Genomic DNA, 18656 nt, shown 5'->3' on the forward strand with positions numbered 1-18656 from the left:
TGCGACGAGGAGGCGCTGCGCGCGTGCTCGGCGATCGCCGCCGCGACGGGCTGCGCGCTCGTCGTCGAGAACGCCTTCGCGCGCGTCGACCGCGGCGGGCACCGGCCGCGCTTCGTGCGCGTGCCCTACTTCCCCAAGGACGCGCGCACCTACCTCGCCAAGTTCGAGACCGTCGTCTTCGTGGGCGCGCGGAAGCCCGTGGCCATGTTCGGCTACGACGACGGCGTGAGCGACCTCGTGGGCCTCGACGGCCAGACGGTGCTGGAGATCGACGCCATGGACGTGCCCGGGGCGCTCCGGTACCTGGCGGGGACGCTCGGCGGCGCGCCGCCGCCGCCGCCGCCGGCCGCGGCCGCGCCGAAGCGGCCCAAGGGCAAGCTCAGCGCCTACAAGCTCTGCCAGGCCCTGGCCTGCACGCAGCCCGCGGACGCGATCGTCGTCGACGAGTCGCTCACGTCCGGGGGCTCCTACTGGGACCTGAGCCTCGGCTGCGCGCCGTTCTCGCACCTCACGCTCACGGGCGGCTCCATCGGCATCGGCCCGCCGCTGAGCGTCGGCTGCGCCGTCGCCTGCCCCGGCCGCCGCGTCGTCGACTTCCAGGCCGACGGCTCGGGGCTCTACTCGACGCCCGCGTTCTGGACGATGGCGGCGGAGAACCTCGACGTGACCGTGCTCGTCTGCAAGAACGACGTGTACCAGATCCTCAAGGTCGAGCAGCAGAAGCAGAACCTGCCGACGGCGAAGCCCAACGCGAAGAAGCTCACGAACCTCTCGGGGCCGTCCGTGGACTGGGTCGCGCTCGCGAAGGGCTACGGGCTCGACGCGACGTCCGTGTCCACGGCGGAGGACCTCCTCGCCGCGCTCGAGCACTCCTTCGCGACGCCGGGGCCCTACCTCATCGAGGCGTGCTTCTAGAGGCAGGGTGGTGGTAATTATCGAGGCGGGTCTACGAGGCGGGATGGGTGCCGTTCCCTCCGAGTCACTTCGAGTCCCGCCGCGGCGGCGCCGTGGAGACCGCGCCGGCGTGACGGCCCGCGCAATGATGTGCCCAGAGAGACCCGCGGCAGTAATACCGCTCTTGATTTGAAAACCCATCGAAAACGGAACAGAAGCGGCAGAGCTCTCATGTGGAGCTCGGCGCGCTCCCCGAATGAACTCGATGTTCAAGTTAAACAGCTTGTGCTGATGCACATTTTCAAGCCAAGCTCCATCGCCCGCACCGACGTCCGTGGCAGCACTTCGCGCCGCATCAACAGCATGAGCGCGCCGTCGGAGCGCACGCACGTGGACCGCAAGGCCGCGACGGCGGCCTACAGCGCGTTGGACGTGGAGCTGAGCAGCAAGGCGCACGCGGAGCGCGCGTCGGGGACCCACGACGAGCAGCACAGCGCCGTCGGCGGGCGCCTCAAGACCATCGTCTTCGGCGGTCTGGACGGCATCCTGACGTGCTTCGCCATCGTGAGCTCCTGCGCCGGGTCCGACATGAGCCCGCGCGTCGTGCTGCTCCTCGGCGCGTGCAACATCCTCGCGGACGCGCTCGCCATGGGCGTCGGCGAGTACCTGTCCACGAAGTCGAGCGACGAGTTCGCGAGCTACGAGCGGACGCGCGAGGACTGGGAGATGCGCCACAACCCCGAGGGCGAGATTTTGGAGATGGTCGACATCTACGTCGGGCGGGGCATGTCGCGCGAGGACGCGACGACGGTGATCACGACGATGGCCAAGTACCACGACTTCTTCGTCAACGTCATGATGGTCGAGGAGCTCGGGCTCACGGTGCCCGAGCCCGAGGCCCACTGCGACGCCATGAAGGACGGCTTTCTCATGTTCCTCGCCTTCTGCGTCTTCGGCGCTTTCCCGCTCCTCGGCTACGCGCTCCTCCCGCAGTTCCGGCCCGACGCGGCGCCCCACGAGCTCTTCCTCGCCGCCTGCGCCGTCACGGGCGTCACGCTCTTCGGCCTCGGCGCCGTCAAGGCGAAGTTCGTCAACGGCAACCCCTACAAACTCGGCGCGGAGACGCTCGCGCTCGGCGCGCTCTGCGCGTCGTCGGCCTACTCCGCCGGCGCGCTCCTCCAGCAGTTCCTCCCCTCCTAGGGCCGCGCGTAAGGCGAGTCATCCGCATTTTAGGCGGTGGACGACGAAGACCGCGCCCTCGTGCTTCGGATCCTCGGCGACCTCGACGAGGATGTCGTCACGACCATGGGCGGAGATCCACGCGTGCGTCCCCGCGACGCACAGCGACGCGCAGATGGCGATGCGTGCGAGCATTGGATCGATCGCGGCGTACGCCTCAGCGTGGCTAGCGGTCGCGATCGCTAATCGTTTCGCCACAGCGGATCGATCGAGAAGGCGCATCGAGGATCGATCCCTCTCGGCGCCGTGCGCTGCCGCGCAGGCCGGAGAGCCGCGCGGCCGGAGAGCATGGTCTGGACGTGCTCCCTTTGCACGCTAGAGAACGGCAATGACCAATGGCTCGCCTGCGATGCCTGCGGGACGCCAAAGACGAAACCAGACGAGGTCATCGATCTGCGCGACGAAGAGCAGCCGCCGCCGCCCGTCGACGCGCCGCCGCCGCCGCCGCCCATCGACACACCATCATCACCGCCGCCCAGCGACGACGCGGAGCAGCACACGGACGTGCGCGCGGCGGAGCTCGACGACGTGCTCGCGCTGGGCCGCGGCGCCGCGCCGTGGTCCGGCGTCGCGCTCGGCGCGGGCGCGGACGGGCGGCCCGTGCTCGGCGCCGGAGTCGCGGCGCTCTGCGGCCGCGCGGCCGCGCTGCGGCCGAGCGCGCGGCGGCTCCTCGGCCGCGCGCTGCTCCGCAAGGATCCGTGGCAGCGCGTCGACTGCGGCCGCGAGCGCTGCTGCGGCAAGTGCGCCGCGTCGCAGCTGACCTACGTCGGCGGCGACGCCGCGCGCGCCGTCGCGGAGCTCGCGGCGGCGGGGTTCTGCGTCCTGGCGCCGCCCGACGACGCCTGCGCCGCCGCGCGCGCGCTCGACGCGTCGCGACGGCGCGCGCTCGTGCTCGACCTCGCGACGTCCGGCGCGGTCTCCGTCGACGCCCTCAAGGACTGGTGGAAGCGGCTCAAGTGCTCCGGCAAGCCCCCGGGCAAGACCAAGGACGAGCTCGCCGCGGACTTGGCGAACAAGGTCGCGCCCCGGGGCAAGAGCATCGCGTCGTTCTTCGGCGGCGCGGCCCGAGCGCCCGCGTGCTGGGGGCCGCTCGGCGAGGTGCTCGGCGCGCTCGCGAAGTTCGACGCGGACGCCGTGCGGTCCCTGCGGCGCTGCCGCCGGCTCTACGCGACGGTCGTCCAGGGCCCGCGCTGCGCGCAGAGCGTGGCGGCGCCCGAGAACGACTTCTTCTCGTCCGCGCTCGACGTGCGCTTCGGCAAGGTCCGCGTCGGCGCCTACGCGTGCGGCGGCGACGCGCGGCCCTTCGCCGACGGCGACGCCTGCGCGGCCTACGAGGCGGCCGTCGAGCTGCGCGCGTGGCAGGACCTCGAGCTCACGGCGGAGACGCTCCGCGAGGTCGGGCCGCACCTGGCTAGGCGCCGCGAGCGAAGGCTCGCGCACCCGGGCACGGCGGCGTCGGAGCGCGTGGCCACGGAGGCGGACCGCCGCAAGGAGCGGCGCCAGTACGACGACATCGCGAAGCAGAACGCCGAGAGCCTGCGCGACGGCCGCGCGCTCGGCGCGCTGCCGGAGGACGAGCTCCGGGCGCAGCTCGCGGCCGCGTTCCCGGCGCTCGACGTCGACGCGGCGATCTTCGCGCGGCCCGCCGCGGCGACGGCGGCGCTCCGCGGCGCCGACGAGTCCGACGGGAGCGACGGGTCCGACGGCGGCGGCTCCGACGACGACGGCGGCTACGACAGCGACGACTCGCCCGCGCAGCGGCGCCACGCGTTCCGCGGCGTGCTCGCGCGGCGCGGCGCGGCGGCGCCGGCGACGGCGCGCTGCGGCCTCGTGGCGCTCGCGTGCCTCGACGCGCTCCTGGGCCCGGAGCCGCGCGCGCGGCCGCCGGCGGCCTGGGCGCCCTTCGCGGGCGCGTCCGCGGCCGCGGTGCTCGTCGGCGTCGCGCTGCGGGGCCTGAGCGCGGACCAGTCCGTGGGCGGCACGCTCGAGATGGCCTCGCTCCGCGGCCCGGCGCGCTGGGACGTCGTCGACGGCCTGAGGTTCGCGGTCGCCGCCGACGGCGCGCTCGGCGCCGACTCCCGGGGCGCCCGGGCCGCGGCGCTGCGCCTCGGCGTGCTGCTGGGCGGCCGGAAGGCCAAGGGCGGCGGCCGGCACCTCCGGTGCCCGCGCGCGCGGCTCGCGGTCGTCCGCGCGGCGCTCGCGCGCGAGGACCGCGAGAGCGACCACGGAATCGAGCTCGGCCGCGCGGCGCGGGACCTCTGGCGGCGGCGCGGCGCGCTGGGCCTCGACGACGGCGCCTTCGCGGGCCTGGGCCTCGGCGGCCCGCCGCCGGCGTACCCGACGGACGACGTGCCCGGCGGCAACCCCGTCGCGCGCGTCGTCGGCGAGAAGTCCAAGTGCGTGTCCATCCGCGACGACCAGGCCGACGCGTCGACGCTCTACGTCAACGTCGAGCGGCACTGCCTCGAGCACTACGCGCTCGAGGGCTGGTGGGGCGCGCACGACGAGGGGCGGCGGCTCCTGCCGCTCTTCCCCCTCGTGCTGCGGCCCGCGCTCTTCGCTCCGGCGCCGGACGCCTTCGTCCACCCCTTCCAGGTCGCGCCCCGCGACCTCGGGCGGCCGCGGTTCTACGAGGCGCGCGAGGCGCTCGTGGAGGCGCGCCTCGCGGCGCTCGCGATCTTGGACGGGCCCGGCCTCGCGGCCGCGCTCGCGGCCGAGCGCCGCGCGCTCTTCGGCGTCGACCACCCCTTCCGCGGCGACCACGTGCCCCTCAGATACCTCCAGGCCCTCGCGCTGGGCATGGGCGCGGCGGCCGTCGCGGCGCTCGGCCGCGTCGCGGCGCTGCGGTGGCGCGGCTCGGGCCTCCCGGACCTCACGCTGCTGCGCGCGGACGTCCTCGGCGACGACCTCGCCACCTGGACGCCCCTGGCGCCGGAGGACGTCGAGGACCGGCTCGTCGCGCCCCGGGCCTTCGCGAAGAGCTTCGCGGCCGCGGTCCGCGCGGCGCGAAGGCCGAGGCGCCGCGGCGGCGGCGGCGGCGACGACGACGGCGAGGAGGCGCTCCGGCGCGACGAGCCCGAGGCGGAGGACGCCGACGACGACGCGCGGGCCGCGGCGGCGGCGGCGCGGCGGGCCTGGCTCGAGGAGGGCCTCGACAACGTCTTCGACGCGCGCGCGCCCGCGGCCGGCGCGCTCCGCTTCGCCGCGGCGCTCGTCGAGGTCAAGTCGCAGAACGACCGCCTCGCGGCGCACCAGGAGCTCTGGATGCGCGACCTCCTCGCGGCGGGCGTCGACGCGCGCAAGGCCCGGCTCACCTACTCCGCGGAGTACAAGGCCGAGGCCAAGCGCCGGAAGAAGGAGCAGGCGGACTAACACTTTACCGCGGCGGCTCGGCCGCGTCCCAGTAGCTCGCCCCGTAGGAGTATTGGAGCTCCTCGCCGGCGGCGATGTCGCGCACGGCGAAGAAGGCGAGGCGCGGTTCCGCCAGTTCGCGGTCCACCCGCGTGTCGACGTTCGCCGCCAGCGTGCCGTTCTTCGCGTCGTTCATGAAGCGGCACCAGTTGGACCGGTGGAAGTCCTCGGCGTCGACGAACGTCGACCCGAGGTCGAAGAGATAATCGCCCGTCATGGGCACGCGGCGGCGCACGCGGTCGCGGAACCACGCGACGTCGCGCGCCGTCGCGTCCGCGCCGTCCCAGTAGCGGCTCGCGACCTCGCGCCGCGTGCACGTCTCGCCCTCGTAGAACGCGATGTGCGCGCGCGCCGCGATCGGCGCCGTCGCGTAGGCGCCGGCGCCCTTGCCGGCCGTCGCGGCGATGCGCACGCCGGCGGCGCGGGCGCTCCGCATCGCGCGGCAGTGCGCGTAGGGCAGTTTGACGCTTTGGGCGATTGCAAATAGCAATTGTGCAACGCGACGCATCCGTCTGCTGTGTGCGGCTGGCATTGTGCGACGGCGTCCGTTGCGGCAACAGCAGGCTCCTCTTGAGATCTCGAGAGCAGCTCGTCAAGACCGCGGCAACACTTGGTCAAACAAGCGTGTTTACCCTGGGCTAAAAAACGGACCGCCCAGCCCCAGACGTCCCGCAGCGCATCCCGCCGTCGTTTCGCAGCGCCGCCGCGATGCAGGTCGAGATGCCGAGCGCCGGCGGCGCGCCGTACAGCTACTCGCGCATGGTCGAGGTCATCAACGCGTCGTCGGCGGAGAGCGGCGTGTCCGTCGAGGTGAAGAAGCAGTGCGCCGACGGCACCTACATGCCCGCCGACGACGCGGACCTCAAGACGGCGGACTTCGACATGAAGCTGAGCCAGTGCATCAACGCCGTCAGGGACCTGCCGCGGGCGCGGAAGCTGGCGTTCTCCAAGGAGATGCGCGACGCGGGCAACGTCGCGTACGCGAACGGCGACCACGGCGAGGCCGTGCAGCTCTACGCGCAGGCCATGGCGGGCCTCGACCAGTCCGGCGACGAGGGCATGAAGGACGAGGCGCGGCGCACCATCGCCCTGCCGATTCTGACGAACATGGCCGCGAGCTTCCTCGAGATCCGGCGGCCGCGGCAGGCGCTCGACCTCTGCGACCAGGCGCTCGGCATCGACGGCGGCTGCGTCAAGGCCCACCTGCGCAAAGGCAAGGCGCTGCTGGATCTGGACCGCTACGCCGAGAGCCGCGCGTCCTTCGACGCGGCGCTGGGCGCGGCGAGGACGCCCGCGGAGACGCGCGACGCGGAGGTCTACCGGCGGAAAGTCGGCGAGGTCGGCAAACGCGTCAAGGAGGAGACGAAGGCCTACAAGTCGCGGCTCCAGGGCAGCTTCGCCGACAAGGCGGGCGCGGGCCTCTACGGCGACAAGCCCCGGCGCCGCCGCCGCACGGACGGCCAGGTCGACAAGGTCCTCGCGGAGTGCTTCGACGACGCGACGGGCGCCGCGCCCGCGTCGACGAAACCGGCGACGCGCCGGCCCGCGAAGCTCGACGCGGAGCAGAAGCGGCTCCTCAACGACGCGCTCATCCTGCTCTGGATGTTCCTCTGCTTCGTCGTCGTCGGCGCGTACGTCGCCTACGGCGAGGCGCTCGCGCGCCACGTCACGGAGACGTACCTCCACGACGACGACGTGTACGCGGACCCCTTCGCCGAGGCGGGCGAGGACACGACGGACTACAGCGCCTACCTCAAGCGCGCGCGCAACGTCGGCTCCGAATAAATTTTTTAGAGCGCCCGCGCGGCCGGACCTGCGTGTCGGGTCGCGTTCCAGAGCGGGGGGGCGGAGGGCAGGCGCCCGGCCCCGCTCAACTATATGGCGACCGGCGGTGGCTCTGGCCCCAAACCAAATGACCCGGAAGAGCACGCGCCCCGAGGGGCGGCTCCCGCGGGAGATACCGGGGGCGAAGGACGCAAAGAAAACACGAAAGAAGACGCCGGCGTCCGCGCCTAGGCCCGGGGCCCGGAGCCCGCGATGTTCGCGCCGTGCGGGTGGTCCTTGCCCGCGTAGATCTTGAGCCGCGTCGCGAACGTTTGGCGCAGCTTGTTCTTCGGGAGCATGCCGAGCACGGCGCGCCGCAGGACCTCGCCGGGCTTGCGCCGCTGCATCTCCTTCGCCGTGCGCTCCTTGAGGCCGCCGGGGTAGCCCGTGTGGTGCCGGTAGAGCTTCTGCGCCCACTTCTTGCCCGTGAAGACGAGCTTGTCGGCGTTGACGACGACGACGAAGTCGCCGTGCTCGTGGCGGTGCGCCTCGAACTGGGGCTTGTGCTTGCCGCGCAGCACGGGCGCGATGCGCGCCGCGAGCCGCCCGACGCTCACGCCCTCGGCGCAGTCGACGAGGTGCCACTGCGCCGGCTCGATGGGCCGCGGCGGAGCCGAGGCCACGTGCGTCGCGAGCCGTCGTCGCGGGGCGGCCTCCGGTCGTCGCACGGGCGCGACGTGGGCCCAGGCGCGCGGCGCCGCGGCGCAGAGGCTCGAGCGCGCGCGCGCGAGTGCCAGCATCGTCGCGGGCCACCCTGCGAGGCGCGGTGCGAGCCGCTCGCCGAGGCCGTCACTGCAGCTTCGGCTGGGTGGGGAGCAACATCTAAGACCTCGGCCGGCCGTCTCAGAGCCGAGGCGCTCTCGGCGCCGGCGCGTCGCGTTCTCGCGCGCAGAGGCGTCTCCGGCGGCGCTGCTGCGCACGGCCCTCGTGCATATGTGTGGCTACGCAGCGAAATAGCTCGCGACGTCCGGAACGTCGGCGGCGTCCCGTTCGTTGGTGTTTTCGGTCGGCGGCGCGCAGGGCCCCGAAAGGTGGTCGAGGACCGCTGCGGCGCTGCCACCAAAAGCGCCGAGCTCAGGGATCGCGCCGAGGCACCCCACGAACCCGGCGAACCGCCAAAGCCACTCAATTTTTTCGATCTCGCCCGCGAATGCGACGCCGAGGGTCTGCGCCGAAACGCCGACACGCGCTCGAACGCTGAAAAAACGTCGACTGACCCTCGAGACGCGCGGTCACGTGTTCGGCGCGACGATGGGACTCCCATGGGCCGCGCTCGTTGCCTCTACGGCACCCACGCTGCCCGAAGTTGCGCAAAATACGTGATCAAAGGGCTATTTGGTGCAAATCGACCCCTTTGCACCGATTTCTGGACCCGTGCGACCGCTTTCGACGGCGGAACTTTGCTCGCGCTTATTGCCGCAACATATCCGGAGCGTGTCGGAAGAAGAACGGCTGGAATCCATGCCATAGAGGCTGTGAGAGCTCCAAAAAGGCGGCTCTGAGGCTCTCTAGTGCTGCGAGAGCACCAAATCGGCTGATTCGGCCTCATCCGGCCGCCAGTCGTTCTCAGCGATACTGGCGCCCCCCGGGGCCGCCGGTACGTCTAATTGTAGCCTATACCCGAACGCTGCGCGTGGTGGCTCGCGCGCGCGTCGGGTGATGGCGAGTCGCTCGTAGGAGTCCGTCGAAGACGGGTCCAGCTGCAAGACGCGGGAGGCGTGAATGCGACCGCTGTCGGGCCCGAGAGAGCAAACCAAGTGCATGGACGCCGCTCCCATATGCGCTCGACGGACGCCGCCACCGAAAGCCACGCGATTTCGTCGAACGCACTCCAGCGCACCGCGCCGAGCACTTCCGCGTTTACGGCCGACGAGCCGCTCGCGACCAAAACATCGTGCGCCGAGCAATTCGACGCGCGCAAAGGCCCTGGACCGCCGCGCGCATATACTACGCGGGCCCCCGCAGCTCGTGGTCGAACGGGAACGCGATCGCGGGCCGCAAGAACCGATGCGATCACCGATCGACGCTTTGGAGCCGAAAAGTCGACCGCGCGCGTCGCGTTCACCGGCTCCACGAGCGCCCAAAAGCTGTCAGAGGACGTCTAAGGTTGTCCGCCGGTGGCGACAACAGCGGCCGCCCCGTAGACCACGAATGCGCGGCGCACGACGCCGTCCAAGGCGGGTTTTGCTCTCTGAGAGCCCAAGTCTTGTTTGCCGGGGCGAAGCTGCAGTGCCGTCCTTGCGGCAAACCTCGACCCCGGGTGCTTGCGAGCGACTCAAACTTGGAGCATAGACGCGAGGCCTGCGCTATCGACTAGCCCCGCCCGAGCCGCGGTCGAGGGCCTGGTTCGGCTCTCCGCGTCCGACGAACTTCTTGAGAGCGTGTTTCGAAACCTCGGGTCGCCGCGGCGGCCCGCCGGACGGCCGCTGCGCGCACAGCCCAATTCATACTGACTCACGCCAAACAAAGCGCGGGGAGAGTCGGCGCGCGGCCGAAGACGCGAACGCCGCGCGGACCAGCATCTTTTCCTCAACAGGCGAGGCTCATGAGCGCCCTCCCGCGCCGCATCGTCAAGGAGACGCAGCGGCTGACCCAGGAGCCCGGCGCGGCGGCGGCGTCCCTCCGCGCGCGCGCGCGGCCGGCCGCCCACCCCCGCGCCCGCGCAGTGCCCGGCATCTCGGCGACGCCCTACGAGGACAACCTGCGCTACTTCAACGTGCTGATCAGCGGCCCGACGGAGTCGCCGTACGACGGCGCGGTTCCGGCGCCGCCGCCTCCGCGCGCGCCGCGCGCCGACCCCGACGTCCGCAGGCGGCATCTTCAAGCTCGAGCTTTTCTTGCCGGAGGACTACCCCATGGCGCCCCCGAAGGTGCGGTTCCTGACGAAGATCTTCCATCCGAACGTCGACAAATTGGGACGCATCTGCCTCGACATCCTCAAGGACAAGTGGTCCCCGGCGCTCCAGATCCGCACGGTCCTCCTCTCCATCCAGGCGCTCCTCTCCGCGCCGAACCCGGACGACCCCCTCGACAACAACGTCGCGGAGCTCTGGAAGAAAAACGAACCGGAGGCGCTCAAGAAAGGTCCGCGCCCGCGTCTCTTTCGATCGATGCTGTTCTTTCGCTCGACTCCGCGCGCCCCTCGCAGCCGCCCTGTGGACAGAGACGTACGCGAAGGGCGGGTGACGGGCGGTCCGCTCCTCCGCCCCGCGCCGGATCGCCCGCGCGCGGGTGCTCTCGGCGCTCCCCGCTCTCCCGCTAGTTCATATACAAGTCCTCATTCCCGTCATCGCGAGGCTTGGGGAGGGCGGGAGGGCCGAGTCTTGTCGGGCGCTGTCGCGGCGCGCGAAGGCTGCGCGCGCGCGCGGCGTCCGTTGCAACGATCCGATCCGGGCCGATTTCAAGGATCTCGAGCGCATGGGAGTGCACTCCGGAGAGCATTGCAAAACCACGCCGCATCGCCGTCCGACCTCGCACACAACAGCACCATGTCGCAGTTCGGCCCGTCGACGCGCATCGGCGTGCTCGGCGGCGGCCAGCTCGGGCGCATGATGATCCAGGAGGCCGTGGACCTGGACGCGCGCGTCGAGGTCATGGACCCGAGCGCGGAGGCGCCGTGCCGCTACCTGACGCACCGCTTCGTCCAGGGCGACCTCTGCGACGCGGCGGCCGTCGAGGCCTTCGGGGCGGGCCTCGACTGCCTGACCATCGAGATCGAGAACGTGTCGACCGAGGGCATGGAGGCGCTCGAGCGGCGCGGCGTGCGCGTCGTGCCCAAGCCGGCGCACGTGCGCCTCATCCAGGACAAGGGCCTGCAGAAGCAGTTCTTCGCGGACAAGGGCATCGCGTCCGCGCCCTTCGTCCTGCAGGACGCGGACGGCGACCGGGGCGCGCTCGGGTACCCGATCGTCCAGAAGCTGCGGCGCGGCGGCTACGACGGCAAGGGCGTCGTCGTGCTCAAGGACGCTTCGGACGAATCCTACTTCAAGGGCGCGCCCTGCGTCCTCGAGCAGAAGGTCGCCATCGCCAAGGAGCTGAGCGTCATCGTCTGCCGCCGGTCGAGGGACGACGTCAAGGCGTACGAGCCCACGGAGTGCGTCTTCGACCCGCGGGGCAACGTCGTCCAGCTCATCGTCTCGCCGGCGGACGTCTCCGACGACGTCAAGGCCCGGTCCCGCGCGCTCGCGACGCGCGTCGTCGACGAGCTCGACTTCGTGGGCATCCTCGCGGTCGAGCTCTTCCTCGACGAGGCGGGCGAGATCCTCGTCAACGAGGTCGCGCCGCGGGCCCACAACAGCGGCCACCACACCATCGAGGCCAACGCGACGTCCCAGTTCGCCCAGCTCCTCCGCGTGACGCTCGACCTGCCCCTCGGCTCCGTCGCGCCCGTCCGCGACGCCGCGGCGATGGTCAACGTCCTCGGCGAGGCCGACGCGCCCAAGGGCGCGCCCCACTACTCGGGCCTCCGCGACGCCCTCGACACGCCGGGCGTCTACCCCCACCTCTACGGCAAGTCGTCCGTGACCCCGTTCCGCAAGATGGGCCACGTCACCGTCGTCGGCGACGACCGCGCCGCCGTCGTCGCGACGGCCAAGCACGTCCTCGAGTCCGTCGGCGTCACGTGCCTCAAGAAATAGGAAGCCCGCGTAAGCTTACTCACGGCGACTCGATGAGGTCGCTGCTCACGCGCTCCTCGAACTCGCCGCTGTCGTACTCGACGTCGTACGTCTCGTCGCCGTGGACCTTGGCGATCTTGCCCGGGTAGAACTTGCCCCGCCCCTTGTACCGCGCGACGACGGCCTCGCCGAGATTGAAGAACGGCTCCGGCTCCGGCTCGGGCTCGGGCTCGGGCTCGGGCTCCGGCTCCGCCTCGGGCTCGGGCTCCGCTTCGGGCTCCGGCTCGGGCGCGGGCTCGGGCTCCAGCTCGGGAGCCGCGACCGGCTCGGGCGCCGTCGCTTCAGGCTCGGGCGCCGGTTTCACCGGCGGCGCGAGCTTGAATTTCCTCGGCACCTTCACATGCTTTTGGAAGTCGATCTCGATGTATATTTGGATGTGGTCCTCGGGCACCGCGGGCTCCTTGTCGCCGTCGTCGTAGTCGACGGCGTAGGTGCCGTCGCCGTTGCGCGCGGAGACGACGCCCGGGAACGACTTTTCCTTGCCCTTGTAGCGCGCGAGGACGCGCTCGCCGACGGCGAACTTGAACGCGGGCAGTTCGCCGTCGGCGGGCGCGTCCGGCGCGGCGGCGGCGACGGGCCGTCGGATCAGGTTCCCCGGCACGGCGACCTCCGCGTCGCCGTCCTCGTACGAGACGTCGTAGGCGCCGTCGCCGTGGTCCTTCGCGACGCGCCCCGCGTACCACCGCTTCTTGCCCTTGTAGAGCGCCTGGACCGCGTCGCCGACGGAGAAGACGCCGGGCCGGGCCGCGGCGCCCCGGAGCCGGTCGAGGGGGATCTTCGACTCGCGCTCGCCCCCGGCAAAGTCGACGTCGTAGGTGCCCTCGCCGTTGTTCCGCGCGACGACGCCGGGCCACCACTCCTTGCCGTCCTGGTAGCGCGCCTCGCAGGCGTCGCCCGTCGCGAAGGGGGCCCGGAGCTTCGCCGGCGACGGCGGCGACTGCGGCGGGTCGGCCTTGGGCGGGTCGGCCTTGGGCGGGTCGGCCTTCTTCGGCGTGATCGCGAAGCCGGGGTCGACGCGGATCATGTCGGCTCGCACGCCGATCTCCGTCTCGCCGTCGCAGTACCAGATGTCGTAGGACCCGTCGCCCTGGACGCCGTCGATCTTGCCCGGGTAGTACTTCTCGCGGCCCTTGTAGCGCGCCTCGACGGGCTCGTTGCGGTCGAAGCGCGGCCGCACCGAGTCCCGCGCCACGCCCGCCTCGCCCTCGCCGAAGAGGTAGGCGACGTCGAAGACGTCGCCGGACTCGTCGACCTTTTTCACGACGCCGGGCTCGAAGGCGTCGCCGCCCGCGCGGCGCGCCTCGACCTTGGAGCCCTCGACGACCGTCGCGCGGATGCGCCGCACGAGCGCCCGGGGGATCTTCGCCTCGTCCGTGCCGCCGATGCCCAGGCCCGGGAAGTGGACGTCGCACAGACCGTCGTCGTCGACGGCGTCGACGAGGCCCAGGACGTACTCGGGCTTGCCCGCGTGGCGCGCCTCGACGCAGTCGCCGGCCGCGACGGCGCAGGCGCCGCCGGGCAGCAGCGTCATCCAGGCCGCGGGGACGCTCCGTTCGACGTCGCCGTCGCGGTAGCGCACGTCGAACGTGCCGTCGTCGTTCGACCCGAGGATCTCCGCGGCGAAGGCCTTCGAGGGGTTGCCCCGGAACCGCACGTCGAAGACGCCGCCGACGGACGCCCGCGCTGCGTCGAGCTTCGCGGCGAGGTCGCGGTTCGCGTCGCTGAGCTTGAGGTTCGCCGCCGCGCCGTCGCGGAGGCCCGCGCCGAACCGCGTCGCGTCCGCCGACGACTTCGCGCACTCGCTCGCGGCCGCCGCGAGGCTCCGGTCGAGCTCGGCGTCGTGGAACTCGAGCTCGGCGCGCAGGCCGCGCTCCTCCTTGAGCAGGTCCTTGAGCTCGTTCTTCCGCGCGACGGCCCTGGCGGCCTTGGCCGCGTTCGACGCGCACGACGCGTCCATCCACGCGACGCGCGCGCGCTCCTCGGCGAGCTGGCGCTGCAGGTCGCGCTTGTCGTCGTCGAGCTTCGTGATGATGCACTCGTAGAAGAAGCTCGCGTCGCTCCGGCGCTTCGGCGGCTTCACCTCGAGGGGCCCGCGGCGGCCCGTGACGACGGGGCGGCCCCGCGTCGCGGCGAGCGCCGCGCGCGCGTCGGCCTCGACCTGGCGCACGCGCGCGGCCCGCAGCGACGCCTCCAGGGCGAGCGACGCGTCGACGACGCCGCCGCAGCGCGTCGTCAGCTCCGGCGTCGCCGCGTCGGCCGTCTCGACGAGCGCCGTGAGATGCTTCACGCCGCCCGCCGCGAGGACGTACTGCGCCTCGACGGGCGGCAGCACCTCGTCGCCCCAGTCCAAACCCGCGGCGCCGAGCTGTTCCACGCGCTGCGCCAGCAGCATCATGGCCACGCTCTTCGTCATCGTGCCGGACGTCGCCGCGAACTGGCCGTCCCAGCGCGCGTCCCAGGTACCCGCGGGCACGAGCTTCCTGGCCTCCGCCAACGTGAGCTCGCACTCGAGGTGCTCGTCCGCGAGGGACGCGGCGGCGCCCATTGCGGGCTGCCCGGAACTGACGACGAGGATGTCGGCGCTCACCCAGGCGTTGCAGACGTCGATGCGGGCTGCCCGGAACCGACGACGAGGATGTCGGCGCTCTCCCGACAGGCGTTGCAGACGTCGATGCCGCTCGTTTTACAGGACTTCAAGAGCGTTTTTTGAAGCTCTCGCCACAAATTCCTCGACCCGCAGCGCAACTCGATATCCAACTTCTACGCTCAACACAATCATGCCTCTCTCCGTCGAAGACCAGTATGTACTCTCGGCGTCCCCACGACACCGCCGCTGAGTGAAAAATTGCGAGAAAATCGACCGGAAGGGGGAGAAATCGCGTGTGTATCCACCGTCGCGGGCGCGAGAGCCATCGCGCGTGTTCTCAGAGCGCATGTGTGGCGATCGCGAGGGACTATCGCGTGTGTGGCCCGATCGCCAAGAAACGCCCCGACCGGCGCCGACCGCGCGAACCGCGGCGCGATCGTCGCTCGACCGCCTCGACCGATCGCGAAGAACCGCGACCCGCACGCGCGACCGCCCCGATGCTATCGTCGCTCGACCACCTCGACCGATCGCGAAGAACCACCCCGATGCGCGCCGGACGCTCGACCGCCTCCCCCGTCGCTCCAGGTACCGCTACGCGATCCGCGTCATCGGCTTCGCCAACCTCACCTTCTACATCTTCATCTACGGCGACCGCTACTACTTCGACAGCAAGGCCGGCTACGCGTGGAGCCCCGACCATTACGATGAGAAGGGTAACACGACGCTCGAGTTCGAGATGATGCTCATCTCGACCTACTTCGTCCTCGGCCTCTGCATGATCGGCGCGTCCTTCGACGACAACCTCGACAAGTGCGCGTGGCTCGTCAACTTCTGCATCTTCGGCGCGTTCGGCGCGCACGGCGTCGCGATGATCTTCGGCGCGCTCAACGACTGGGAGCGCGAGTGGGGCCACGTCATGCCCTACGGCGACGTGCCCCTGCTCATGGTCTTCTCCACCGTGCTCTACATCCTCAAGGGCAAGTACGAGGGCCTCAAGGCCAACTAGAGCAAGACACTGCCAGGACATCTCTAGAGCGCGCGCACCCCGAAGCCGCGCCGCGTCGCCTCCCGCCCCCCCGCCCCACCACGTGTACACACGAGGAGCCGAACCGCACACACACTAAAACAGCCGCCTAGAGCTCGCCGTAGCGCCTCCGCTTCGCGCCGCCGGACTCGCCGGACTCGCCGGCCTCGAGGCGCGCGAGCGCCTCCGCCTCGCGCGTCGCCCGGTCCTTCTTCGACTTCTTCTTGCGGCCGAACCTGTGGGACGGGGGCGGTGCGCGCGGCGGAATGCGCGCGGGCCGGCGCGGAGAGCAAACTCGTCGTACCCGTCCTCCTCGACCTGGGGCTTCGCGTAGTCGCGGTCACTTTGCCGCTCGTTGTAGCCGCCCGCGCGGCCCTCGCGGTCGCCGCCCGCGCCGTCGGGCTTGGAGACGCCGCACTTGTTGCACATGAGCCGCTTCTTCCAGTTCAGGTTCCCGCAGGCCGCGCAGTTCCAGTCGCCGGGCTCCGGCCGCCGGCCCTTGCCGCCCTGGCCCCGGTCGCGGTGGTCGCCGCCGCCCTTGCCGCCCGCGGACATGGGCTTGCACTCGCCGCAGCGGTTGCACTCGTCGCGCCGCGCGAAGTTCACGTTCGAGCAGTTCGGGCACGGCCAGTCGCCGTCGCGCCCGGGGCCGCCGCGGCCGCCGCCGCGGCCGCCGCCGTAGCCGCCGCGGCCGCCGCCGCGGTCGCGGTCCGAGTAGCCGCGCGGGCTGCGGTCGCGGTCGCGGTCGCGGTCGCGGTAGTCGCCGCCGCCGCCGCGGCCGTAGTCCCGCGGCGAGAACGCGCCCTTGCCCTTGCCCTTGCCCTTGCCCGGCGGCGGCGGCGGCGGGCCGCCCTCGAGCGGCTCGATGAGCACCGAGTTGCGGGACAGGTTCGGCGTCTCGCGCATGCGCTCAATCCAGCTCGACGAGGGGTCGCGGAGCGTCTTCCGCTCCCGGGAGTCGTCGCCCATTTTTGGCCGAAGCGGTCGGCGCCGGCGGCGCCGCTGGCTGCCACTTGGACCTCAGGCTGATCGACGTCGCCGGCGTCGGCTCAAGTCGTGGCGCCGGCGCCGCGGCGCCCAGGAAGGCCTCCAGGACGCCTCCCAGGCCGCGCCGCGCTGCCCGAGGCCTCGCCCGCGACGGCGTCCGTCGCACCGCCAACGCCCCTTCCACGCCCAAGAGGCGTGGCAAATTCATCGGCGTGTTTTTTGTGTTAAACCAGGCGTCATGGTCGCGGCGCGCTCAGTGGACGACCTCGAAGAGCCCCGCGGCGCCCATGCCGCCGCCGATGCACATCGTGACCTGCGTGCGGCGCGGCGTCGGCGCGGCGCGCGGAAATTGAACACAAAGAAGGAAGGGAAGGCAGGGAAGCCCTCGGAAACGTCCTAGACGATCTCCTCCACACGGGGGTTCAAAAATGGGTCAAAATTTGAGTTCTGGTCTTTGGGAAGTTCTTCGTCATCGGGCCGGGTCAAGAGAGGAACGGACGCGGGCGGACGCGCCACTACGTGCTTGGCCTTGCGGCGCTGGCCCTCGAGGAGCACGTGGCCGACCATGCGCGAGCCCGTCATGCCGAAGGGGTGGCCGATGGCGATGGAGCCGCCGTTGACGTTGCACTTCGCCGGGTCGACGCCGAGCACGCGCATGGCGTGGAGCGGCACGACGGCGAAGGCCTCGTTGATCTCCCAGAGGTCGATGTCGTCCACGGTCAGCCCCGCCTTGGCCAGCAGCTTCGGCACGGCGACGACGGGCCCGACGCCCATCTCCTCGGGCGCGCAGCCGCCGACCGCGAAGCCCTTGAAGATGCCCAGGGGCGCCGTGCCGCGCTTCGCCGCGAGGTCGCCGTCCATGACGACGCAGGACGACGCGCCGTCGCTCAGCTGGCTCGCGTTGCCGGCCGTGATCGTCGCCGACGCGTCGTCGTCGCCGCGGACGGGCGCGAGCTTCTCGACGCTGGCGAGCGTCGTGCCCGGCCGGTTGCACTCGTCCTTGGTCACGGTGTAGGCGACCTCCGAGACCTCGCCCGTCTCCTTATCCTTGACGGACATGACCGTGTCCATGGGCACGATCTCGTCGTCGTAGAAGCCCGCGGCCTGCGCGGCGGCCGTGCGCGCCTGGCATTCCACGGCGTAGGCGTCCTGGTCCTCCCGGGAGACGCCGTACTTGGCCGCGACGATGTCCGCCGTCTCGATCATGGGCATCCACAGCGCCGGGTAACTCCCCATGAGCTTCTTTTCGACGACCGTCGTCTTCGCGACGACGGGCTGGACCATGGAGATGGACTCGACGCCGCAGCCGATCGCGACGTCGGCGGCGCCGGAGCCCACGTGCATCGCCGCGGACGCCACGGCCTGGAGGCCCGAGGAGCAGAAGCGGTTGATCGTCGCGCCCGACGTCGTCGCCGGGCAGCCGGCCCAGAGCGCCGCGTTGCGCGCGATGTTCATGCCCGTCGCGCCCTCGCCGAAGCCGCAGCCGGCGATGACGTCGTCGACCTCGCTCGGGTGCACGCCCGCGCGCTCGATGGCGTGCTGGATCGTGTGGCCCAGCATGGCCGCGCCGTGGGTCTTGTTGAAGCCGCCGCGGAAACTCTTGGCCAGGCCCGTGCGGGCCGTCGACGCGATGACCACCGTCTTCGAGGCCATCTTGTCGGTCGCACGGAGGCGGCGGTGGGCGAGCGAGTGGTCGTCGCGCTCCGAGGTGCAAGGCGTTTCTCGCCTCAAGCTCAGCGAGCGGCTCGCCACCCACGCCGCCACCGACGCGTCGCGCGCGCGGCCGACGACAGCTTATAAACCCGCCACGGGACCGGAGAGCGATCGCATCGATGCTCCGCGCCGGCTCGTCGCGCCTCCTGGCCTTTCGCCCCGCGCCGGCCTTCGCCGCACGAGCAGCACCGCTCTCGCCGCCGCTCGGCGCCTGCGCCGCGCGCGAGTTCGCGTCGGGGCGGAGCAAGCGGGGCATCTACGCGGGCAAGGACGTGCGCTCCGGGAACAACGTGTCGTTCTC

At 71.6% G+C, this 18656-nt stretch overlaps 7 protein-coding genes across 7 annotated transcripts; 3 read left to right on the forward strand and 4 right to left on the reverse strand.

Annotated features, from left to right (window-relative positions):
* Positions 1 to 1257: 1257 nt before the first annotated feature.
* Positions 1258 to 2094, forward strand: AURANDRAFT_24305 (hypothetical protein; the record flags this gene model as incomplete). Its single annotated transcript, XM_009037330.1, has 1 exon — positions 1258 to 2094. One exon carries the CDS (start codon positions 1258 to 1260, stop codon positions 2092 to 2094), a length of 837 nt encoding a protein of 278 aa, XP_009035578.1.
* Positions 2095 to 7595: 5501 nt separating this feature from the next.
* On the reverse strand, positions 7596 to 7991 carry AURANDRAFT_8271 (hypothetical protein; the record flags this gene model as incomplete). The annotated part of the gene is made up of 1 exon (XM_009037152.1): positions 7596 to 7991. A coding segment is annotated over one exon (396 nt), but the record flags the coding sequence as incomplete, so codon positions are not given.
* Positions 7992 to 9913: 1922 nt separating this feature from the next.
* AURANDRAFT_7935 (hypothetical protein) lies at positions 9914 to 10448 on the forward strand (the record flags this gene model as incomplete). Its single annotated transcript, XM_009037151.1, has 2 exons — positions 9914 to 10126; positions 10194 to 10448. Coding segments are annotated over 2 exons (468 nt in total), but the record flags the coding sequence as incomplete, so codon positions are not given.
* Positions 10449 to 10856: 408 nt separating this feature from the next.
* On the forward strand, positions 10857 to 12005 carry AURANDRAFT_24362 (hypothetical protein; the record flags this gene model as incomplete). Its single annotated transcript, XM_009037331.1, has 1 exon — positions 10857 to 12005. One exon carries the CDS (start codon positions 10857 to 10859, stop codon positions 12003 to 12005), a length of 1149 nt encoding a protein of 382 aa, XP_009035579.1.
* Positions 12006 to 12024: 19 nt separating this feature from the next.
* AURANDRAFT_63149 (hypothetical protein) lies at positions 12025 to 14589 on the reverse strand (the record flags this gene model as incomplete). The annotated part of the gene is made up of 1 exon (XM_009037569.1): positions 12025 to 14589. The coding sequence occupies one exon, from the start codon at positions 14587 to 14589 to the stop codon at positions 12025 to 12027; it is 2565 nt and encodes an 854-aa protein (XP_009035817.1).
* Positions 14590 to 15740: 1151 nt separating this feature from the next.
* On the reverse strand, positions 15741 to 16653 carry AURANDRAFT_71336 (hypothetical protein; the record flags this gene model as incomplete). The annotated part of the gene is made up of 2 exons (XM_009037568.1): positions 15741 to 15891; positions 15960 to 16653. 2 exons carry the CDS (start codon positions 16622 to 16624, stop codon positions 15765 to 15767), a joined length of 792 nt encoding a protein of 263 aa, XP_009035816.1.
* Positions 16654 to 16850: 197 nt separating this feature from the next.
* AURANDRAFT_69755 (hypothetical protein) lies at positions 16851 to 18333 on the reverse strand (the record flags this gene model as incomplete). The annotated part of the gene is made up of 2 exons (XM_009037567.1): positions 16851 to 16954; positions 17156 to 18333. Coding segments are annotated over 2 exons (1242 nt in total), but the record flags the coding sequence as incomplete, so codon positions are not given.
* Between the last annotated feature and the right edge of the window lie 323 nt (positions 18334 to 18656).

This window comes from Aureococcus anophagefferens (genome assembly GCF_000186865.1).
Source record: "Aureococcus anophagefferens unplaced genomic scaffold AURANscaffold_6, whole genome shotgun sequence".
Classification (NCBI taxonomy): Eukaryota; class Pelagophyceae; order Pelagomonadales; family Pelagomonadaceae; genus Aureococcus; species Aureococcus anophagefferens.